Consider the following 24,132-nt stretch of genomic DNA (forward strand, 5'->3'; position numbering starts at 1 on the left):
TATCTTTCTTTTAGAGGTAAAGGTGGAATTCCAAGCTGTTTCATATCTCACAAAAGGGAAAGACGAAAAGTCCAGCATGCAGAAAAGTGCTGGGTCAAAAAAACCAAAAAAAAAAAAAACACTACTACATCACCAGAAAGAGTAACCCCCAGCCCTCCATGCTAAAATGACCCCAAGATATAGTTCTCCAGTGAAGTGGATAACGATACATCATCAGCAAAAGAAAATAAAGTTTAAAAACAGCTACAAAAGTTCTTATAAATTCATGTCAGTTAAGCTGCATATGGATGTGCATGAGATGGTCAAAAGAAATAATCCCACGTTCAGGGTCACAAAAGGTTGGTTGACGAGATCACTTGCTGCCTGCTTCTACCACTGATGAACATATGACTAACTTCTGTTGTGCCCTCAAGAAGACATTAAATCATGTTCTTACTGAGAGTTTCAATACAATGACATGTGACTTGAAAAGGTAAAAAAATCCAAAAGAAGTTGGCTTGAGATGAGCATCTGTAATGTAGAAAACTCTTGGTCTCCTTGATATCCTCGCTACCAATACAAACTTGTCTTTTTTTCCCTCCTTTTATTGGGGTGGTTGGGGGGTGTTGTGGTTGTGCAGCAAGAGTGCATGTTTCTTTTTCTTTATCCTCTTCTACATGTATCCTTTTTTTTAATTTATTTAATCACCCCAATATTTCACATGATCTCTCACACCATGTTAGGCCTTTGGGGAAGCAGAAGATTGTAGAACTTATCCTTCAAGAAGAAACTTCGGCCTTTGCTATCAACAGCCTTCTTCCACCCACACCATCCACTATTAACAATCTTTTTCAAATCATCATTACCTGTGTAGTGAGGATCGAGAATCAGAAAGGCACAATCTCCACTCACCTCATTGTAATCAACTCCCAATAGAGTATATGCCAAGACACCACCACCTGCAAACCATGATAAAATGTATCAAGAACATTTTTCTATAAATGCAGGTTAAACATGACCATACTACTCCCTAGCCATGTTTTGACAGGCATCAACAGTGAGGATCTTAAATATATTTAAGTCAGTATGACCATGGACAAATCTATGATCATTATGCTCTACAGGTCTGCCTATTTTCTCACACTGTGATTACTTTCTACAGAAGCTAGTAAGAAAAGAAACAGGGTATGATTGGCCAACAAACATATTAACTGAACTCACGGTGGAACTTAGAATAAGTGCTGTTCCTCGATATGGGTCTCAAACATATGAAGTCCCATGTCCTGAATATAAACCGAGCTCGTAAGCACGAAGGGCTGGTGTTAGGTAGGGCGCTTAGGGTGCTATTGTACGTAAAACAGGTCTTAAGTATTGATGGATAGCATGAATTCAGACTTATTTTGTGAACCACCTGCATTATCCAAATGCAGAAATACCTACCAATCATTACAGGGGTTCCCTGTGTCTCAAAATGCATGGCAAGCTCCCTGCATTTCTCTGGAAGCTCTTCCCCAGATCTCACATTTATGATCTTGCAGCCAACCTGTAGAAGCAAATCACTTATTTACCAATTGAATAAATCAAAAGTATTCCTAACATATGAGAATATCACTACTCTGCAAAACAACCTAGCAAGTTCTTAATTGAATTTGTCAAAATAACTTTAAGTAATTAAAATTAATATTTCATTTCTGATTCAGATTTATATGGAGGTGGAGGAAAGATTTCAACGTAAGTTTGAGAAGATGAATCAAATGGTCATTACACAAGAACAACCATATCCAGGATATACTATCAGATGTTTTTCTCATCTTCATTTGTAATAAGATATCCATTATTTAGATTTTAATAATGTTTCTTTCTATCAGATCCAGGTATTAGTACAGGAAAATTAACTTGAGATGGGCAAGAAATGCAGTGAGACTGGAAACCTTCAATCACCACAAGAACTATAATCTTCCTTATCAAAATAATAAAAGAAATTTGCAGTTTGTGGATATTGTTGATGCATATATGTAAGTTGTCTTGGAAGTCATACAGCTGGTGAATAGCAACTCAATTGTAACTTGTTCTGGAGGTTGCACAACTGCCAAGAATCAACAAGGTTTCAGCGTTCAGTACAGTCTGAACACCAATAAAAGTACTCAATAACACCAAGCAGTGTAAAGGTATGGTAGCAACATGCGACAATATATCAGCCAGTACAAAGGAATAGATATCATAAGATCAACCACATTACGTCTCATTTTTGGGCAGGTTCAAATCAAAGAAAAGATTTCAAAAAAAAATCCAGACTGCTGAATTTGATCTCTCTCCTTTACCTAAAAAAGAAGGGTTATAACATTCAATTACAGCTACACAAATGGACGATACCTGCTATCCACTGTGTTAGCTAGACACTCATGTCCAGCTCCAAAAATCTCAGTATCTGAGTCAGATATGTGTCCTACCCTTGGATACTTATGAAGTTCTTTGGTAATCATCTTAAAATAGTGGAAGAGAGTTGAACTCTTTCAATGAGTTTGATCCTTTATTTTGATATTAGGAATGAGTATTTGTTTTTTTTAAAGATTGGACAAGGATATAGGTATTGAAACAACTATTCAGTACATTATTTTTGTTATATCCTTAAGTTAACTTGGATATTTAAATAAGAAGCATAGATCTTAATAAAAAATATATTTTTAATATTTTTTGTTAAGTACATAGATATTTTTCTTATACCCTTCCTCCCTTTCCCTCCCTCCCTCTCTCTCCTTCCTCTCCCCACCCCTCACTGGTGTCTCAAAGTATGCCAGTCCATCCCCAATATAGCTCGATATGCCCCAAACCAGATAGTTCGGGCGGTTCACCAAACTTTGCAAAATATTGTATCTTGTCATAAAAAAATGTCCATTCTATGACCACCTAATCCATAAGTAGAGAAGCTCGAAAACATTTGTCTTTTGATTTTCTGGTAAATATATTAATAGTCTATCATGTTTAGTGGCGAAAATTTTTAATTCAGATGGCCATCACACACTTTGCATTAGTAGAATTATGGTTTAAACACTACCAATAAGATTCTAGCATATCTCATATCATGGAGTTGTATAATCTATAAAATGTATTGATGCAATTATACTAAAACATGCTTGAATATTTTTGGTTGGTTTATTCCGTACATATCAGGTTTTTAATACTTAAATATTTATAGTTGCTGAAGTACCAAAATTTTACAATCTAGTGCTGCAACAGAACATGCTTCACATGTCACTACGAGGCGTCATACTTTGCTTTATTTTGGTCCCATCTAGACATTACAACTTCATAGGATCTTTGGCAAGAATGGTAATAATTTCGTAGATAAATTATTTTAGAAATTCATTTCAACAACTGTTTCAACCATAAAATCTAAATTTTTGACCTAACAACCAAGATAAGATGACAAAACAGATAGATGCTTTTTTGACCCCAAGCCATCTGGTTTCAAAAACATATAATTTGCTCCAAACCATATTGATTTTGTCTGTATCAGACAAAATAGACCAATGATACAAGATAAATAAAGATATACTGAGTATTCTAAGATATGTATCTTTATACTTAGGAAGATCATAGTAATAACAGCAGGCATGTTTTCGAGTATGTTCAATAGAGCAGCAACCAAAGACAACCTGGTGTAGCTAAATGGAATGTGTTAATAATAGATGCCGATGACCAGAATTTTTGGCAGGGACAACAGAAAGAACAGAAACTTGAATTGAGGGTAAGAGAATAGGAATAGAATCCAAAAGTGAAACCAAGTCCAAGCAATATATGATCAAACTTGATTTTATTGACAAATCATTTATTTGTCAAAGTCTACATATGATATGCATATATGCATCTAACTAGCAATAATATAATGACATGACCATCGGGTGTGCTCTTGCAATTGTGAATACTGTTTACGTGCTTTCATCTCCATTACTTCTTCTCAGTTGTCAATAAAAGTTAATACCTACATTAATGCTTTCACTAAGTTTGATACATTATTAATTTCTAGTAAATTTTATAAAGCATATTTTCTCAAATTTATATCATAGATGTGATTTTGACAAGAATAGTTTTCTAAAATTTCAATAACCATTACTTCAATACCAATCTACTTATTCTTTGGAACCAAATTTATTAAAGTACTCAAAAAGAAAAATAGCAATCTTACACCCAGAAGTTTATCCAAAACAAAGCTCAACTCAATGGCTCCAATCCATTCACGTGACCCAACAAATGAAGGTTCCTTATCACCAATTTCAACAAGAGTCTGCTGAATTTCCCTGGAAAAATCGCACCAATTAAAAAGCAGTCTAACCAATATTGGTAAATAAAGATAGTCATATCATACAATTGTATAATTTTTTCAACGACATCCTTCTTATTGATAAACCATAATCCTCAAAAGGAAAAATTACAGTAAAATGATGCAATGTTAATAAAACAGTAGTTCCAGCTTACCAAGCAAATTAGCATAAGTTGGAAACACAGATGTTATGTGTTCTGAATGTCACAGACCTGTGTGAGGGAACTTCAATGGATGTGTACTGCTGAAGCCGATACCAAGATATGATAGTCTGTAGAGAGCGGTAAGCACATCCCCAGCCCTGTTAATTAATTTGATTAATAATGAAAAACATGAAATTGGTAGATAATCATGCAGAGTTTATTTACTGATTCCATAATCACAGCTACAATGTATTTTGAACTAGTAGATAGAAAACCAACTTGACATAAACGTACAAATAACTAAACAATTTGGGTACCTGAAAGAATTGGAAAGAAATATTTAAACATCTAGGACATTAAAGTTTGTACAACATACAAAAAATCAATCACTTGATAGACTTAAAATGTAAAGAACATTGACCGATTACTCCTAGACATTTTTCATAGCATGTAAATTATAAAATGAACATGTCAAATGCATAACTGAAAAATATAGGGTGAGTTTAGTTCAAATACAGTACAACCTCTGCAAAAGTCACAACAGGAGAGAGACCTTACACTGTCATCCATTCCGTTGAGAAGGTAATGATAATATTCATAAGAACCATCAATTAGGGATGCAATGCCTCCAGAAACTACAAAAACCATCGAAGTACATGCATTATCCACTGGTGGAAAAGGTTTGTTTGAGATCATTTTCTCCCTCTCCACAGGTAGAACTATAGAGAAAGTGTAAATCAGAAAACTAACCCCCACTATTTGGAATTCCAGTATGGACATCTTTAAGTAATGGACAACCTGTACATTACATCCAAAGAGTTGGCCACAGTTAAGACACATCTTAGGAAACCTCAGCATAGATTATATGCTGACAAGCAATATCAAACACCACAGCTATTGGAAACTGGATGGTGTGATTCATCATCGGTATTAATTAAGTACCATTTGGTATTGAGTTGCTTCTCATGATGCTTTTACTGCCAATACTTAGTGCATTAGCAATACGTAATAAAGGACGATCCAAAGGTAAACCCAGTCTTGAGTGTAAAGATTTTCTAATTTCACCTACAAAGTTGGAAACACAACCACTTGTTATAAACCTGTAAGTAGCTTTTGCATTTAGAGTAATAGGAATCCAGCAAGACTTGCACAAATTCTAGTCTATACCTTGTTTCACCTCTGTCTCCCCATATCTGAGTTCATAAATAGCCGTTATTGGATGCAAAATCCCAGGGGGGAGGAAGTGATATGGACATAACTGCAAACGTAAAACACAAATTACATATAACAAGAAAAAGAGACATTGATAACAGTTGTAGAATAGAAAACATCCGGATCTCATACAAGAAGGATGAAAAAGAATAACAATTATTATAGAGGACGTACTCACAAAAGGATAACAATTATTATATATTTGTATCGACCACAAGCCTGATCTAACCATTTTGTGGACACAAACTAGGGGTGAAAGTGGTATGGATAATATCTGTCCGAATATCCGAATCTATCCGGATATGGACAAAAATTTGAGCGTCCGAGTAATATCCGTATCCATATCATATCCGACAAAGAAAAATGGATGTGCATATGGATAGACAACTATCTGATACGTATCGAATATCCATTCCACCTGTAATCCTATATAATTTTGTATAGCATTCATTAACGTTTAAGAAAAATATACGACCGTATTAACATATTATTAACTTAATTTATCATCCATTTAGTAATATCCTTGATTTTGTAGTCATTAAATTTAATTATCAGTATTTATATCCATACTTCTAGTATCTAATCTGTATCCATATCCGTTTAAAACAAATATGGATATGAATTTTTTTATAAAATATAGATATCAATATACTGGTATTCGATCTAGTTTCAGCCCTACACGAAATTGATTAAGTATAGCAAGAAGCTGCAAATTGAAAAAATAAATAACTATACACCAGGCAACCAATCAACCTACAAGCCCCATCCCATTTACAATACACGGGATTTGTCAATTAAGATACGATCAACAAAGTTTGCAAATGTTTTATGATCAGCTTTAAATTGGTGCTGAATTCCTAGCCAAGCTACTTTGAAGTTTGAACACATGCTACCGAGAAGCTACCCTCCAAATTTCTCCTGATTCAGAAAGACATAAGATGAATAGGACAGAAGAAGATTTTACTGAATCTCTAGTTGTCTGGTCTAGTTGGTATAAAAGGTCAAACAGGGAAGAAGGCCACAATAGACAGCTGGTTAACTTATTGATTGCAACTAAAAATGACTTGGATTTTAAAACATGAGAAACATTTCATTTTTTCCCCATTTCCTCTTCTGCACCCCTCACAATTTAAAAAAAAAAAATCTACAAACATACCACAGGTGGAGCACCATATGCAACTTTTTCTGTAAGGCCTATACTAAATACAAGTTCTAAGAAAGAAAATTAAACTAGTTTCCATCGACTCTTGATCCTTCATGTAGTTTCCACCATTGTTCCCATGCATTTTCCACTTCCTATGAAGTAGAAACCATCCAAGTCTCTCAGGCAAGTTAGTGGGACAATGTTAAGAAGTATTACCTTGCAACTGCATATAAAGTGTTAATATATGCCAGCAATGCTCCAGCTGAGGTAAATGTGGCTAATGGAAGTTTGTGCAAACAAAAGCAAGATGATCCCATTTATAAGCATTTTTCACTAATCAGATTATCGACTACTATTGATAAAAGTTACAGGGGATACATCACCTGAGGATGTTGTGATAAAATCTCTGGTATGATAGCCTTCTTCATAGTTTCTAACTGATCAACTAATGCAGGTACAACCAATTTAGATATAGCAGCAGTCACAGGAAAATCTTCCGAAGCATAGCACAATACATCTAGCTTGAAGCTCGCAACTACAATTCTTGCCGGTTCTGATGCTGAATACAGGTGTTGATCATCAATTAGTCAGCTGAGAACATTAAAGATAAATATTATGTATACATAACTGTACTACTTGAACAAAAAGGTATATCACGACCGATTAGAAAACAACAAAATCAGCACCTGGTAAATACTCGGCAATAGGAGCACCAGAATTATTATTTCTTGATTTATTTGACAGGACAGTTACTCGAATTGCATCTGCAGTCTAAGAAACAAAACAGTCAGAAAGTTTTAAATACTTCATATTAACATTTTTTTTTCTTTTTGAGAAATATGGTGAGGACACCACCAGGGTTCCATCCCTGGACCTCTCTCAGTGGAGAGGCATGCCAACCAGCTGAGATAAGGATCGGTGGCTAAAGAAAAGGCTAAATGTTTCCATGAAAGAAAAAGGATGAGAACAGCCTGGTAGAACTTAGAAGTATATGCTCTGAATGATTAGTTGGACATCAAACAAGACAGTACTGGTACAGAATAATATATCAATATTATAGACGTCAGAGACTATAATTGTGCTTCGGTTCTCCTCATCCCTCTCCCAAAATGATTTTAGCACTCCTTGAATGATCGATCAGGCCCACAACACATTTGATGATTTTGAACAATGAAATGAAAGCACATAATATATGGCAGAATTATGCCCCTGGTTATATTCCAAAAGTGCATAAGACAAACGAATCCCCCAAAATGGAGGAAGGCTAGAAAACAAGTAAACCAACTAAATAACACATTTGATGACTGATATAGTATTTTTTCTACTAACACTCTAACAAGTAAACCAAGCAACCCAAAAAGTGGTGTTGCTGCAATAACATCATAGGTTGTCAATGTTCTTGAATTTTAGCTTACCTCTCTTGCAGCAGATGTTGACTTAAACTTATTTTTCGAACAGAAATATGAACAAGCTTGAGCTTCTGCACTAGAATTTAAGGGCTTGTGATTAGAGGGATGCTTGTCGAAATCTAACTCCTCTCCATGTAAAACAATAGAATGAGATGCCTCCTCGGAACTGATATCTGGACCTTCAACTAGGTAAGCAACATCAGGATCTTTTAATTTAGCAGCAGCAGCATCAACCAGTGAAGAAAATGTCTCTTCAATATCTGAGGAAAATTAAGACCCAGTTCATAAGTCAACTAGAAACGAATGAGTCGAGTAAGTAAACAAAAACAGGTCTTTGTTTTATATAAGATCAACATCCCATATGGTCACTTATACATTTAAAACTCAGAATATATCTGAACAAATATTGCAAAGAACTAGAATTGAAATTGAGCATGCAAAAGAAATTTGTGCTGAACCTTGAGCATAGCTTAGATTTTAGGTTCCTAAACAAAATATAAGAAAGGAAAGCCTCACTTGTCAACTATATCTCCACATTGAAACCTTTGCAAATGAAAAATAACTGACTTATGCCAACTTATTAAAAGCTCAACCAAGGTATGCTGAACCGGTACCACCGGGCCGGCGATACGATTCGGTATGGTTTCGTACCGTACCGAATCGACAAAGCGACCCGAATCAGAAGAAGAAAAAGAGAGAGAGAGAAAATAGAGAGAGAAGGAGGAAGAAAGAAAAAGAGGGAGGGGAAGAGCCGGCGGGCCACCGGCTGGCCGCCGTGGCGCTGGAGGGCGCAGTCCGCGCGCGGCGCCACGGGCGTGAAACAGGGGCGTCATCCCTGTTTCGCGATTTTTTAAAAAAGATAGTTTTAAGTGAAGCCGGCAAATAGTTTATCAGCTTCATGATTTTTATTTTTTTTAAAAAAATCCATTAAGTCGGCAACACAGTTGCCGACTTCATGAGTTTAAAATAAAAAAAAAAAATCAAACAGACCGTCTTTTCGAAAAAGAAGAAGGGGGCGGAGCTGCGGAGGGGCTCCACCCGCGCCACCGCCCTCAGGCCGTCGGCGTCTGCTCGCCGGCCACCGGGGGCCTCGCAACGGAGGCACCGTCGTCCGATAGGTCCCTCCCCCCGAGCGCTCTCTCTTTCTCACTCTCTTGAAAGCCTATGGGCGATACGGGCTCGGAAGCCCTCGGCGGCCGCAGCCGGCCACCGCCGGCCTCCGACGCTCCTACCTCCCTCCCTCTCCTCCTCTCTCTCTTTCTCACTTTTTTCTTTTTTTCTTCCGTACCGCGGTGTACCGAATTTACCGACCGAATCATGTCGGTTCCCCATCGGTTCGGTACGATACAGGATGTACCGGCCAGTTCGGCACGGTATGGCAAACGCTGAGCTCAACCACTTCAATTTATCTATATTCTTTGTAAGCACATGCACTGATGATTAAAACAATTCATTTCACCTCAAAAGCAAAAACTATGTCAAACAATATTCCATAAAGGTTGAGGCATAATGCTTATAGTGTCAAGAACAATGTTCGCCGAACCATCCCGAACCGAATGGTTAGGATGTTCCAAGCCGTACCGGCTACAAACCGAGATGGTTCGGCCAGCCAAATTGGAACACCGAACGAAAGAGAGAGAGAAAGAGAATAAAAGAGAGAGGAGGGGAGGGAAGAGGGGACAATGCCACCAGAGGGCCGATAGTGGCCCACCAAGGCCACCAGAGGGCTACGAAGCCTCGTGGCTCCATGTCGCCTGATATGATATTTAATCAAGAGAGATAGGAGAGAGAGGTGAGAGAGGATATTGGAGAGAGGCAAACGAAGAGGCTGTCGGAGGGTGCCGAGTGGGTGGCATGGCCACCGGACGATAGAAAAAGTGCAGGTGGAGCCACAGCCACAGAACAGGGGTGACTACCCCATTCATGTCTTTTTTTAAAACATGATGAATAGTGAAACCAGCAATGGATTTGCCGACTCTACAGTTTCAAAAATTATTTTAAAAAATTGAAAAATAGTGAAGTCGGCAATGGATGTGCGGCTTCACTCAAGTGAAGCTTATTGTGGTCAGGATTTTTTAAAAAATTCCATAAAACAAGGACGATCATCTCTGTTTCATGCTCGCGGAGCTATAAGCCGCGATTTTGCCGTCAGACGGTCACGACAGCCAGTCGGAGGCCCTCTAGCGGCTCTCCATAGCTTCCCTCCCTCTGTCTTTTCCTCCCCCCTCTATCTCTCTCCCTCTCTCGATCGAGATTTGGTGGAGAAAGTGGAGGTCTTGGCGGCCCTCCGAGCATGCTTGCGCCCGTTATAACCACCACCAGTGTCTCCTCCACCATCCTCCCCTTCTCCCTCCCCCTCCCCTTTTTCTCTCTTTTCCTCCTCCCAAGTTTCTTTCTTCGCTTTTATGTTGGTTCGCTCCGGTCCGACCCGATCTGATACAGATCCGTACTGACTCGTATCATCAGCTGACCGGCATAGATCCCGATTCCAATTTCACAAACCTTAGTCAAAGTATTAGACTTAAAGCATTGAGGCATAAGGCATAAGCTACAAAGATTTTCCTTTGAATTTAAAAAATAGAAAATGAGAAAAAAAAATGTGAAAAATGCAACGTAAGAATATTCTGGAATGATGGCTTTGTTATCCTATTGGACATTAATAATAATCTGATAATATAAACTAAAATGGGGGCATCATGATGAAACCATATCCAAAGGTGATATATACTTCAATATCACAACATTGTCAGAGTAAAGCTTTCAAGGTACAATAACATGTGCTACTATATCTAAGGGTGGTATTAGAGTTCAAACACGATAATATTTATGTACACAAGACCGTCCCACTACAACTGCTAGTAAATCATAATCAAATCTTAAAATAATCAAAGGTATCCAAAGGCACAAACTAGGTGACACATATAAGAATCCTTGCATGATGTACCTTTGAGCTTCAAGCCATTTTTAAGAGCACCATACCACAAGGCATAAGGCATGGCAATTTCAACAACCTATTTACATTAAGATTGCTACAATTTAGCTTTGGTATCAGATATAACCAAATTGTACGACTTGCATAATTTTAAGAAGACAATATAAATCAAAAGGAGAAAGATATCTTTCACCTTCCATCACCAAGTTGGAGTCCCAGAGTGATGCCCAATTGTAAGCATTTTAATTCAATCCTTTTCAAAGTTAACAAACTTGATTTTTAATATCTAATTCCTGATACCATAAGAGTTGACAAACATCTATCTTCCCCTACATAAGTTATTTCTGAATGTGAACTTATTTGTTAGTTTTAGTTGACCTGTTTAACTGCCAAAAAAAGATGGGCAACTGCTCAATTTTTATGTTAATTTGTATGGACTTTGAATCTCCAATAATTCATAAATTTCAGACACTGTTTATTATAAGTTAAATTTCAAATTTGGGGTTATAGTTCTCTTCAAATTGGCATTGTAAGCCATGCAAGCAATCCTTTGTTGCAACAATCTTGGCAACATTATCACTGTTAGTATACCATGTTCCATGAGCTGAACATACATATTTTGTTTAACTGCATTCAGTCAACAATTGCTCGTGTCAATATGATTTTACTCCCTTGCTTTCACCACTGTCCTAACCTAGCAATTGGCAATTATGCTGATTTCTTTTTCATATAGATACCAACTGAAAAATCATCTCTAGCATGTGAATCTCTGGATTCTTGACTATCCTCTTCACATCCAAAACTTTTAGATATTCTAGGAAAACTTGTCTCTGTATGCGAAGGTAGTGCCATCATCCGTCACTCTCAAATATCTCCTTGTTCTCCTGCGTCACCCTCATTGAAGTCTCCTAGTCAGATTAATCTTTCAATATGGCATCTAACAGACCAAAGTGTTGATCTTCAAGTGCAATAAGTAACTGAAAATGCACTAAAATATAGCTAGAAATCACTCCACTGTTCCAAAAATACTCTCATAGATGAACCAAATATTTGAAGTTCTTTGCTCAAAGAAGAAGACAATGTACCAAACTTTTTCCAAGGGTATAACATATACAGATGAGAGATTTAAAAAAAGTAGAATATAAAGTTGTTGGTGTCTCCATAAGTCATTCATTGAGAACATGCAGGCATAAGAAGGATTCAATTAAGTGATTCCAATGATAAAGAGAAACTTCTTGACTAGGAACTAGATATATGAACTGTAGACAGAGAAATGGGAGAAGCAAAAGGCCATAGTTTCATAAATTTCAATTTCCTTTTCTTGCAATATTGTGGGGCTTGATGGAGGGTCAAGATCATGAAAATATTCACCAAAATGTAAGATCGGCCTTTGAAGCATTTACATTATCTTGCAAGTTCATGCTCCAGAGAAGCAAGCAGCAGAGGAGCATTACTTACTCGACTAGGAAAGTCACTGTGAAGTTGAATATAAGAAATAATAATATTACAAATGGTTTCTTTGTTGCAGATGAATGCTTGAGCTCTAAGACTGAAAACAAAATCCACTGGATTTTATGGAAAGATGATTTCAACAAATCTTTGATAATAAACAATGGTATCTCTATTTGAAATGATGCAAATATATAACATCTCAAATAAATGTTCAAATTGGGAATTTATGTGTATCAGCAGTACTTAATATTTAGTATCATTCAATAAAGCTCCTATTTTCCAGGTCAGAAGTGACAAGGGGACTTAATCTCTCCTTTTTAACTTTTTTAAATGGTTCTTAAGGTTTTAATTACAGCCATCTATTGTTCAAAGTATTTCTTACCTCCAAAAAGAAATTGATTCTTCAATTTTATTCATAGGAATTCAGTTTAAATAATTTGATTTAGTCACATGGTTTCTTGAAATGGTATCTAGGATGAAATTTGTCAACATAAAGTATTATGGCTAAAACAAACATGGAAAAGAAGGAACTTCAAATCAAGGCCAGGCTATTCGGGTGCAGCACAAATAGTTTCCTATATTTATGTGGTCTTAATTTGATACATGGATTGAAGAATAATCCAGTGTTTATGAATCTTTCTAATGACAGAAGAACTGTCTTTAACATGTATGCTTTCTAATAATCCAGTGTTTATGAATCTTTCTAATAATCCAGTGTTTATGTCTTTCCCAAGCGGCAGAAGCCGTTTCATATGAAGTGTGAAGAGGTGAAAATTCCAGCTTGGGAATCTGGTTTGCAGTCTGCAAAATAAAAGGTGCAGTGAAATTTGATATTGCAACCATTGAATTGAATCTTACTTTATGGAAGTTCAAGGATGAAGAAAAATGGATGTGGCAAAGGCTTATTTAATGAGAATATGAGGGTTATCCACAGTGAAATCAGTCCAAGATGACCTTATAATTTATCATATTGAGAAGTATATCTAAGTAGTTGATGGCTAATCATTTTTGATGAATGTAGGGAACCATATAAGTGTAGTTGACAAATGGTACGGTATAGTGATTTCATCCTTTTTCTGAGTAAAACGCATAAGCTGATGAACTGCATAAGTTTGTGGCTTTGATAAATATTTGGATCTCCTTATATAAAAGAAAGATCAAGGGGACATAATAGTTCCAAGATCAGATGCTCAGGAATCTTTTCTTTAAGTTCATTTTCTAGGGTACTCTAATGGTGAAGTAGGTGAACTTATTTATAATATGCTGAGAAATATCTAACTCACTGAAAGCATGAACTTTGATGGAGATTGCCATGCATTTCAGGATTATTCACTAAAAAATGTCTGGTTTAAAGCATGATGGTAGCTGCTCCATTTCAGAAACCAGTGTGAATACTCTACTTAGAAATTATTAAGCTTGCAGGATGTTATATAGGTGAATTTCCCTTATTCTCTAGTTTGCTAAAAATACATTTCAATATACAGTTTAGTCATCATCCATCTCCAGATTACTAGCATATTAACATTTCTGATTCATAGACATGTCTGACACAGCATTGTCCACTGGCGCTTTCACTTTTTCTATTGAATGCTTTTTATGGATATTGATCATTATGTAGACCTACACCGATCCAATGACATATGTACTAATACTATGAATCATATGTTTTTAATGGTTATCTAACCCCAAATAAAAAAGAAATACAGAGGAGAACATGGTAAAGTAGTGATGCTCCGGTCTATTGTGCATGTTTGCACACAGAGAGAGGGAGAGGGGGAGGGAGAGAGAGCGAGGAGAGAGAGAGAGAGAGAGAGAGAGTCTTAAGATGGTTCATTCATGTAAAATAATCAGAAAAACCAAAGAAACTTACCAGGAGTTTTATTTACAGGAAAATAGGCAGGCAACTTGAATGCCAACTCACATCTAAGTAGACAGCCTTTCTCCCACAGATATTTATCAGGATTATCTTCATAGATAACAGTGCTAGCTTCCATATTTATCGGTTTTGCAGAATCAGAGACCAAAAAGTGAATGTCACCAATGGGCAAATCAGCAGCTGCTCCGATCATATCGAAACTTACTTCACCATTATGAAGGGACTTTCTCAATCTACAAGAGGCCTCCACCGCCCTAATAGCATTTTCCTTCAAAGATCCATGGCCAATGAACAATGCTCCTATAATATCGAATCCTCTCAACAATAGTATGCGAATATCATCTGTTAAAACATAAAATGCAAAAAAAAAAAAAAAAAAAAAAAAAGAAAGAAAAGTTTAATGATTACAAAGATTAAAACCTAAAAGTGCAATTAAAACCAAAACATAGGCATCTCTAGTTGGTAAGTAATGAATGAAATGAAGGTGCTTTTCAGCATGTCAAAATAAAATAGTATGAAAACTAAGAAATTGGGTTCTAAAAGCAAGAGTACAGGAAACAAATATGTTAACTCAAAAATCATCAGGAGATTTACTATTTCTAGCACTAAGAAATTCCCAAAAAAGTGTCAACTTTATTTTAAATTATAAGAAGGTGAAGAAAAAAAAAACCATTTTCCAGTTATTAAACCATACACAGACATGAAACTGCTTGCAAAATGAAACAATAGATATAACCAGCATAACCAACCATAAATCAACACTACCATCACCAATAGTTAAGGATCCTTCCCCTTAAGTAGTTGCATCCACATCTGTTCATCTGTTGCACATGATATTTATACAGTCGGCAATACGTGTTGGGCACTTCCTTTAGGAATTTTTTTCTTGTTCTTCAAATATCAGAATTAGATGCAACACAGACATGTCCTGGCCATATCTTGGACACATTCCACACAATTTTGGAGCCGACTGGTTTACAGGTCAAGTTGGGTCAGGCTAGCAACATCCAGATCCCTGATCATTCAAAATATGAAATGGACCTATTTGGTCTTCATCATTGTGTGTACCCCAAAGAAAGGGGGGAGAGAGACAGCGAGGGTATAACATAGTTATACCTATTTATTAATTAAATAGCAATTGATGGTATAAATTATTAATTACATAGTTATTCATTATTAGTGAGAAGGAATAACATAATTGTTACTAAATTAACAGCAGTAAATAATTGAGTCGGTTATTTATAATTTCTCATAATATGCATCTAGTATTCATGTCCATGCTTTGTAGCATCTCTTTGTCCTCATAATTTGAATCTGGTACTGTTAGACAGATATGGACCCATCTCTTTGATATCTATTTGCAGCCAACTTTACATATATCAACTCCTAAAGTAATTTTGAAGGGAGTAGTCCATTCAAAAACTCTACATTTATGCACTGATACAAGCATGAGATTGAGATCCCTTGTAGCACTGCACCAAGATATTACTTAACGTGTAATTTTCCATTATCCCAACTTCCCTCACTTTCTAGTATTCCAAAATCACATGGAACATCCTAGCCAACCTGTCCAACCAAATTCCTCCACTAACAATTTACCAAATCTTACATTTTCGTTGTTCAACAACTTTCTCATATATCCCATCTATCTTTCTTCAACCCCATGATTGTTCACCAAGGTCAAACTTCTTGAAATGTAATGGCCCTACAATCTATGAACTCTCAAGCTAACATATTTTTTTGAAAAAAAAAAAAATTATAGTTTCGATTACACACTATCCGAACAAACTACAAATCCAAATTCTGAGTTTTCCATCTGCACATCAATCCAATCAGGACGCATCAAAAAGAAATCTCTTTGGCTATCTTTCAATAATACAAATAAGAAATGGCACCCCTTCAACTCTAGATTAACTAATAAATCAATTGGCGAGTTACGAATCAGAAAGAAAGGGAAACAGAACGGAAAGGATGCCAAGAACATGGATGAGAGAAAGACCTGCTTCTCTGGAGAAGTCCGGTAAGAAGGGATCGCCGTGGAGGCACTGGAAGGCAGAGACAACGGTGAGGGGAGGAAGGAAGAGAGGGGATCCGATCAGCCATCGAATACCCGGAGACTCCTTGGAGGAAGAGGAGAAGCCGAGGAGCGTCTTCTTAGGGCAGAGAACTCGCACGCACCGCCCGCTCTCGCCCTCCATCGCCGAAGAGATCCGAGTGGGAAAGAGGTTTAACCGCTGCGGCGATCTCTCTCTCGCCCGCGCCTGGGGAGGAGAAATTATCGCCTGCGCCTGGGGAGATGGGTGGCGCTTACCTGGGTTCAACTCCAAATACGGCCGTGGAAACTACAGTAGCTTGAAATAATATTTATTTCCAAAAATTCTAACTTTTATATCATTTTTTTTCTCAAAAATAATATTTTTTTATTAAGCAAATGGTGTTTTAGAATATCATTATTATTTTTCTGTTATTGTTAAGGGTTCTTTGGTTGGGTTTATCAAATTATAAGATGTGTTGAAGATTTCTGAAAATCACTTATATAAACAAAACGAATATAAAAAAAATAAATTTTATTGTATCTAGTTGGGAGAAATTTATTTAAAAAATGACATCAAAAAAAAATATTATATTTAGTTAGAGATAATCTTATATGAAAATATTATAAAATTTTAATAATATCTTAAAAATAATTTATATAATAATATTTTTTAGTTCATTTAATGGTTATTTATGGCTCACTTTACATGAATTAATAAATATTTTAAAATTAATGATATACATTAGAAAACATATTTATTGTCATAAATAAGTTTTAGCAAGTATTGTATATAAATAAATATATTAAATATTAATAAATTTTATGTTAAATTTATTCATAATTAATAATCTTTTGTTCAATTATTTATTAATAACTTAATATTTACTACAAAATATATTAATATATCAGATATATTATTAATTATAAATATTATTAATCAATAATATATTAATATTTACTACAAGTGCATGTATTTTAGTCAAATAATGATATATTTAGATTATCATCATTCGATAATCATGGTATTTGTTTTATCTTCTCTCTCAAAAAAATAAATATGAGATCCAATGTTTATTTTACAACCCTCCCATCTTCTTTTTGTAACAAACGTAGTAATTTTTATAAGATTTATTTTTTCATGCCAAATGCTCTGCAATCAATAAGCTCCTAAATTATAACATTAATAATGATATTATAATAATTATTGTTTGTGAATTAGAATTTATTCCAATGACCGCATTTCTATATTTAGCAATACAAGATTCTGGATTTAAGTGCTCGATAGTACATCCTTAATATTTTAATTTGGATAAATATAATGTAGATGGATCTCTCTCCCTCTTGCTAAAGAAATATTGCTTTAATTCTAAAACTTCTAAATCACACATAATGGGACAAATGAGTAGCATTGTAATTGCAATCCCAGTTGATACTAGTTTGATTGGATATAGTTAAATCAAGCTAACAATGCAAGCAAATACTTATTTAACAAAAATAAACTTATTCCATCTTTTTAGTTAATTAACATTGTCATAATTAAATTCTATCAGCTAGGGGTGAAAGTGAATCGGATAATATTTAATTTGAATATCCAAATACAGATAAAAATTTGAGTATCCAACTAATATTCATATTCATATCCATAAAAAAAATATAGATATGGGTAGATAATTATCTGATCTATATCTAAATATTCAACTCTATTTATAATCATATTTAATTTTATATAATACTCATTAATTTTTATAAAATATATATAACCATATTAACATACTATTGATTTGATGTACAACCTACTTAATAATACCTCTAATTATGTGGTCATAAAATTTAGGTATCCAACTTATATCCGTGTTTATAACTATACTTTCCACATTCTATTTATATCTATATCTATTTAAAATAAATATAGATATAAATTTTTACATCCAACTAATATTTATACCCACATTTATTTTTATCAAATAAAAGAAATATGGATATGGACATACTGATATAATAAGGTCATTATTGATTATGTTTATTTTTTCTTTTTGTAAGTTTTCTTTTGGATCTTAATCAGATTTTAAATGGTGCATTTTGTATTAAAAAAATCCAATGAATTATTAAGGACAGATTTATTTATTTTTAGATGAATATTGTGAGAGACCGACCCATTTGGCTAGCCGCTTATTGAGGTAGTTACTATATCAAATCAGAACAGAGAATTTTCCTTTATTCCATGCAGTTAAAACTCCCATCGCAGTCTCTTCCTTTCTCCCATTGCCCTCCCTTCTTTCATCTCTATCTCTCCCCCATGTCGTAAGCTTTCTCTCTCCCCCTTTTCCCCTACTCTCCCTCTTTCACGATCTCTCCCTCCCCACATCTCTTTTTTCTTCTTCTTCTCTTCTTCTCCTCTCCCTTCGTACTAGATGTCAGCCCATTCCTTCTTCATCCTCCACTTAAGTAAACCTTAAATCTAACATTTTGTCTTTATATTCTTCTTATTGGTTTATATTTTTCTTGATTAATTTCTGTTTCGAAGAAGAATGAAACCCTTTTTGATGTTGTATTGCCCATTAAACCCTAGATCTAGTTTCTTTCCTAATCCTTATCGAGCCTTTTTGATTTTGTACTACCTATTAAGCCCTAAATCTAAATTCTTGTCCTAATTCTTACCGTAAATTTTTATTTAGAACAAAAATTCAACCTATCTTGATATGTGTTGCCCAACAAAGGATGGCATGGCCATCTTTTGGTTCTCTAAAAGAAGAATAATTCTTCTCTCTCCTTTGTCTCTCTTGACAGTAACCTAACCCTCTATTTCTCCCCCTCATGGATAGAAACATGGCTCTTTCTATCTTTATATCTCTTGAATTAAGCCAAACTATACATCTTATGGTGATGATTAATCTTGATCAAAGATTAATTTGCAATTTATTCACTACCCTTATTTTCTATTTTGGGATTGATTTAATTTAGGTGGGCAGCAAATTATGGTTGGAGAGGATCGGCGTGGAGTCTCTTCCAGACTTACCAATTTAGGTAAAATTTAGTTTATTAGTTTCTTAAGTTAATTACTATGTTGGAGATAGAATTGATAAGTTAGATATTAAGAATTTAAAAAATTAGGTCATAATTATGTAAACTAAAAAAGATGATGATTTCTAAATTTCATAAGTATTGAATATTGATTTGGGATTATCCGAATGTTGATTTGGGATCAATCGGGTGTTCTAAGTGTGTAGTGCATTGGGTTGGCATGTTGGTTGAATTTTGTTACAATAAAAAATAAGAATCTCTAATCATAACTAGCTGCATTGATTATAAATGTTTGGTTTCATGTGATAGAAATTATGGACATTGTATACTTACATGTGTTGGAAGCTTCGATTCTTGATGATTCTAAATTATAGTAGTTGCATAAATATAGTAGATATATATAATTTATAAAGTGATAATGATAATAAAATAAAATGAATGATTTATAATGATTTAAAGTTGAGGCATCTAGACGAGTTACGATATCATTATGGCCTCACCACAGACAAGATATGGTATTTTATTAGTATGACCTCGCCATGACTAGGAATATAGTATTTTTATCAATATGGCTTTGTCATGGGCAGGAATATGGTACTTTATCAATATGACCTCACCACGGATAGGAACGTGATATTTTTATCAGTATGATCTTGTCATGAGTAGGAATATGGTATTTGAGTATGGCCAGTCATAGATAGGAGCATGACCATGAACAGTCTAAATATCGAAAATTCAAATTTGATCTATTTTATATATTATAATAAATAATGAATAAGAATAATAGTTTGATATTGATGTTAATAGAAATAATAACAATCAAAAATAAAATCTTAGTTGAATAAAATTTTGATCAAGTTAGATATGATGAGCATATCAGAGCTACTATTAATAGAGCATTGCATACATCTAAATTATTATATATTAAAATTTGATGAATTTTTTGATATCATTATTGAGATGGGCATATAAATACTCAATTGTTAAATTTTAAGATCTAAACCATTGTTCTCAGTGCATATACATATTAAGGAATTGTTATCTTTTAATGCATGTGTGTAATTTTAGAAAATCCTTACTAAGTTGTTAGCTCATATTATTATTTCTATTTTTTTTCTAAAGTCATAGAACACCTAGCTAAATGGGGTTGATTTGAAAGTTTGGAAGTAATAATAATTAAGTTTTTATATCTGATACTGGAGGTATCTGAACCATATATTTTGGATAATTTTTATTTTTATAAAAATTTATAATAAATTATTTGTTATAATTGTTTATTTCTTGATGTTAAGTGTTAATTAAGGTTCAGTTTATCAGGCCTTGCATAAACTCTATAATTACATTCTATGGCATATGTAGCCTTGTGATATGGCCAACCCAAGTATGAGGTTTGGGGCATGACAGAAATAGTATTAAAGCTCAAGTTATGATCATTAAAGATTGTGACTTAAGTGATATTAGAAGTTGGGTTTGTGATTACTAGGGATTGTGGCACATGTAGTATTGGAAGACATAGGTTCAATTATATGCAATGTAGGTTGAGTGTAAGCGAGATAGTTATCAGAACTTAAGATATAATTTCTTGTGATACTATGAATTATTAGTAATCCTATATCTTGATTTATGTGGTATTTTACAATAAAATCTTTATGATGTTTCAGCATAAATTGAAAATGGCATCAATGGTGTTATAAATATTATGAGTAATATTAATGATTATAGTATGGTGAAATCACTTTATGGTCATATGTCATCACCATATTGGATGTTATCTATTAAGTATTATTTAAGTAGTTTGGTTATGAGTTGTTGGTCTTTTTGCCTAATAAGTTGAATATATTTATTGTTGATAGTTTTTGTGATAAGCAAAATATATGAATCTTTATATTTCTTGTTATACTGAATGTTATCAACCAATTGGTGGAAGATGAGATAGTACTCCTATGTGGATGATGGTTTGTATGATATTATGTCAATGAATAGAGAACTAGGTTGCAACCATTAAGGATTAAAGTATGTTGAAAATTTTAGAATAATACAAAAATATAAGGTTATGATTTATAGTTTCAAAGCAAAAGAAGATAAAATAAACTCAAATATTTAAGACGGTATTGGCATGTGCAATATGGATATTTGAAAATAAGAATGATTTTCATAAATATTTAATATTTAGCAAAAGAATGGATTAGAGTAGCGCAGCATAAGTATGGTGGAATTATAACCTGTAGGTTCTGTGAAAATTTTTGATATGCAATTTATGATGATTGACCCTAGAACCAGATAATTATTTCATATATATTTATAATCTAATTGGAATTCATCTTAATATATATAACAATAGTCATTTCATATTGATAATTAATTTTTTATGGTGGTAATTATAGAGCAATGGAGATGGTTGAAGTATCTCAAAAGATTATTTTAGTTGAGGTAACTAAAAACTTAAGATTACTTAAATCTGTGTATGGGCGTAAACAATATAAAGAGCAGTATGGATAGTATGTGCAATCAAATGTAAATATTGTGGTGAGTTGGAGAGGAGAATGAGTCTCATAAAGTTGAAGTCAGTGATGGCCGAGTAGAGTAGAGCAACAAGAATCAAAGGAAAAGATCGCTGCTTATGCTTTTAATTTATTTCAAAAGGCATTTTAGTTTGAAAATTAAAGATGTGAATTACGATGATAAAGAATATAAGTATGCATATTAAAGAGTAGATGCTAGTATGAAGATTTATGAGTAGAACATCAATAATTGAGAATAGAGTATGTTTTGCTAGTGAAAAAAATACTAAAAGCAAATGAATTAGTATACTGAATTGCGTCAAGAAGTCAGGAGACAGAGATAGATGCTTTCTCCGGATGCCGAATCTTCATTTATAGAGAATTTGATATACATATAAAAGAAAAGAGTAGTAGAAATGATGTCAATAAAAGGTATTATTTATTTTGCATAAAATAAATATTATGTCCTATGTAATATCTTAATTACTGATTTGATTGGCAATGAAATTTATAGGCCAGATGACTTAGTTATTAATAAACTTTGAATTGTATTGTTGAAAACTTTAAGGTTAGAATTTTATTTATGTTTTGAAAAATGCTTAAAGTTATGACGGTGATTTTTTTAAAAAAAAAAGTTGCATAAATGAATAGATACCCTTTGTGGACATTTCATATTTGAGGTAATTTCTAAGTTAATGCTTTACAGTATAATCTAGAGCAAATCTAAATGTTAAAGAAAAATATTGTGAACAAGATCCATTAAGGATTATATATATAATGGACTATTATAAAATGATTCCAGTGGAAAGAGTAAAGTTATTTGAATTTGTGACATCTATGAATCTAAGGACTAGATACTTGTTCTCGTATTTTTATGGTACATAAAGTTACAAATGATGAAGATATTTTTTTTATAAATTTCTTGGGTATCATCTAGTTGACTATATTTCGATGAAAATAAAATAGCAAATGTTGGCGTGCATAAAAGCAATTGTTGATACAAGCTATTAAATTACAGGTACCTTGGATATCAGCATATTAGGTGACAAAAAAAAAAGAAGAAGAAAGAGAGGAATAAAAGGGTCAGTAAATTCTAAAAAATTTGATATTAGAACAAAGTTGCTAGAATTAAAAATTTTGAATGCCAATAGAGGGAGACTATAGTTATATAATTGCTAGGATGATCAAGATAATCTAAATTAATACTTTAAGCCCATTTCTATTTGACACCCTGATTGCAAGAAATTTTGAAGAATACCCAAGGCTAGACTATAACGGGACTCTTATGGTCATAAAAAGGAATTCTAATTTTTGATACTAAACCCTAGATATTTAATGATTGTAGTTCATTGAGAATTGGTATGAAATTTGGTAAAGCCAATTATTTATAAGTATATTCAAAAATTTGTAAAGATTGCAATAAGCTTGAGGGTTTGTGGAAGTATCAATTATCGATACTAAATGGATGATTAGTCAGAGAAGACTAGAGATCTTGAAAGATATCCGAAAGGTTAAAATTTTAGCCAAGAACTACTATTTGAACATTACTTTTGTTTCTTTAAGAAATAATTTAAGGAGTTGTTGGGATAAGTCAATCAACCTCCGACTCAGGTCAACCGACTATCGACTTTGACTCAACAACAGCCGACCGACTAGACATACAACTTTGACTCTACATCGACTGAATATGCGGTTTCAACTCTTCATCAACCAACTGAGCGAACCACACCGATCTATTGCCGATTGACCGACTAATGATTCAACTACTACTGATCGACAGTGGATGACTTAGACCATCGACATAACAGAACTACTAGCCAATGATCGCTCATGGATTCTATCGACATATGATCGATTCTACCGACATATGATCGACTAATCTGCTCAACATACCATAACCATCACGAATGATTATTAGTCGCATATCACGATGCAATCAATGAAAATTAACGATTCACTACGCGATTATGGCCTGATGATTTAGCATCATAAAACACGAGACCACGTCCGACGGTTATGAAAATCTCATTTATAAAAGGGGATAAGGGAAATAGGACTGGTAAGCCAACTCTGGGCCAAAACTCTGCTATTACTTATATTCAACTCT

General features: G+C 34.1%; 1 protein-coding gene across 1 annotated transcript; it reads right to left on the reverse strand.

Annotated features, from left to right (window-relative positions):
- Positions 1-381: 381 nt before the first annotated feature.
- LOC105051311 (probable Ufm1-specific protease) lies at positions 382-16,804 on the reverse strand. The gene is made up of 13 exons (XM_073243302.1): positions 16,468-16,804; positions 14,463-14,810; positions 8,215-8,468; positions 7,486-7,570; positions 7,183-7,358; positions 5,611-5,701; positions 5,386-5,508; positions 5,194-5,241; positions 5,002-5,078; positions 4,513-4,601; positions 4,166-4,277; positions 1,420-1,522; positions 382-938 (listed from the first exon to the last, which is right to left on the reverse strand). Exons 1-13 carry the CDS (start codon positions 16,664-16,666, stop codon positions 709-711), a joined length of 1,935 nt encoding a protein of 644 aa, XP_073099403.1. The 5' UTR covers positions 16,667-16,804; the 3' UTR covers positions 382-708.
- Between the last annotated feature and the right edge of the window lie 7,328 nt (positions 16,805-24,132).

Source organism: Elaeis guineensis, chromosome 9 (assembly GCF_000442705.2).
Source record: "Elaeis guineensis isolate ETL-2024a chromosome 9, EG11, whole genome shotgun sequence".
Lineage (NCBI taxonomy): Eukaryota > Viridiplantae > Streptophyta > Magnoliopsida > Arecales > Arecaceae > Elaeis > Elaeis guineensis.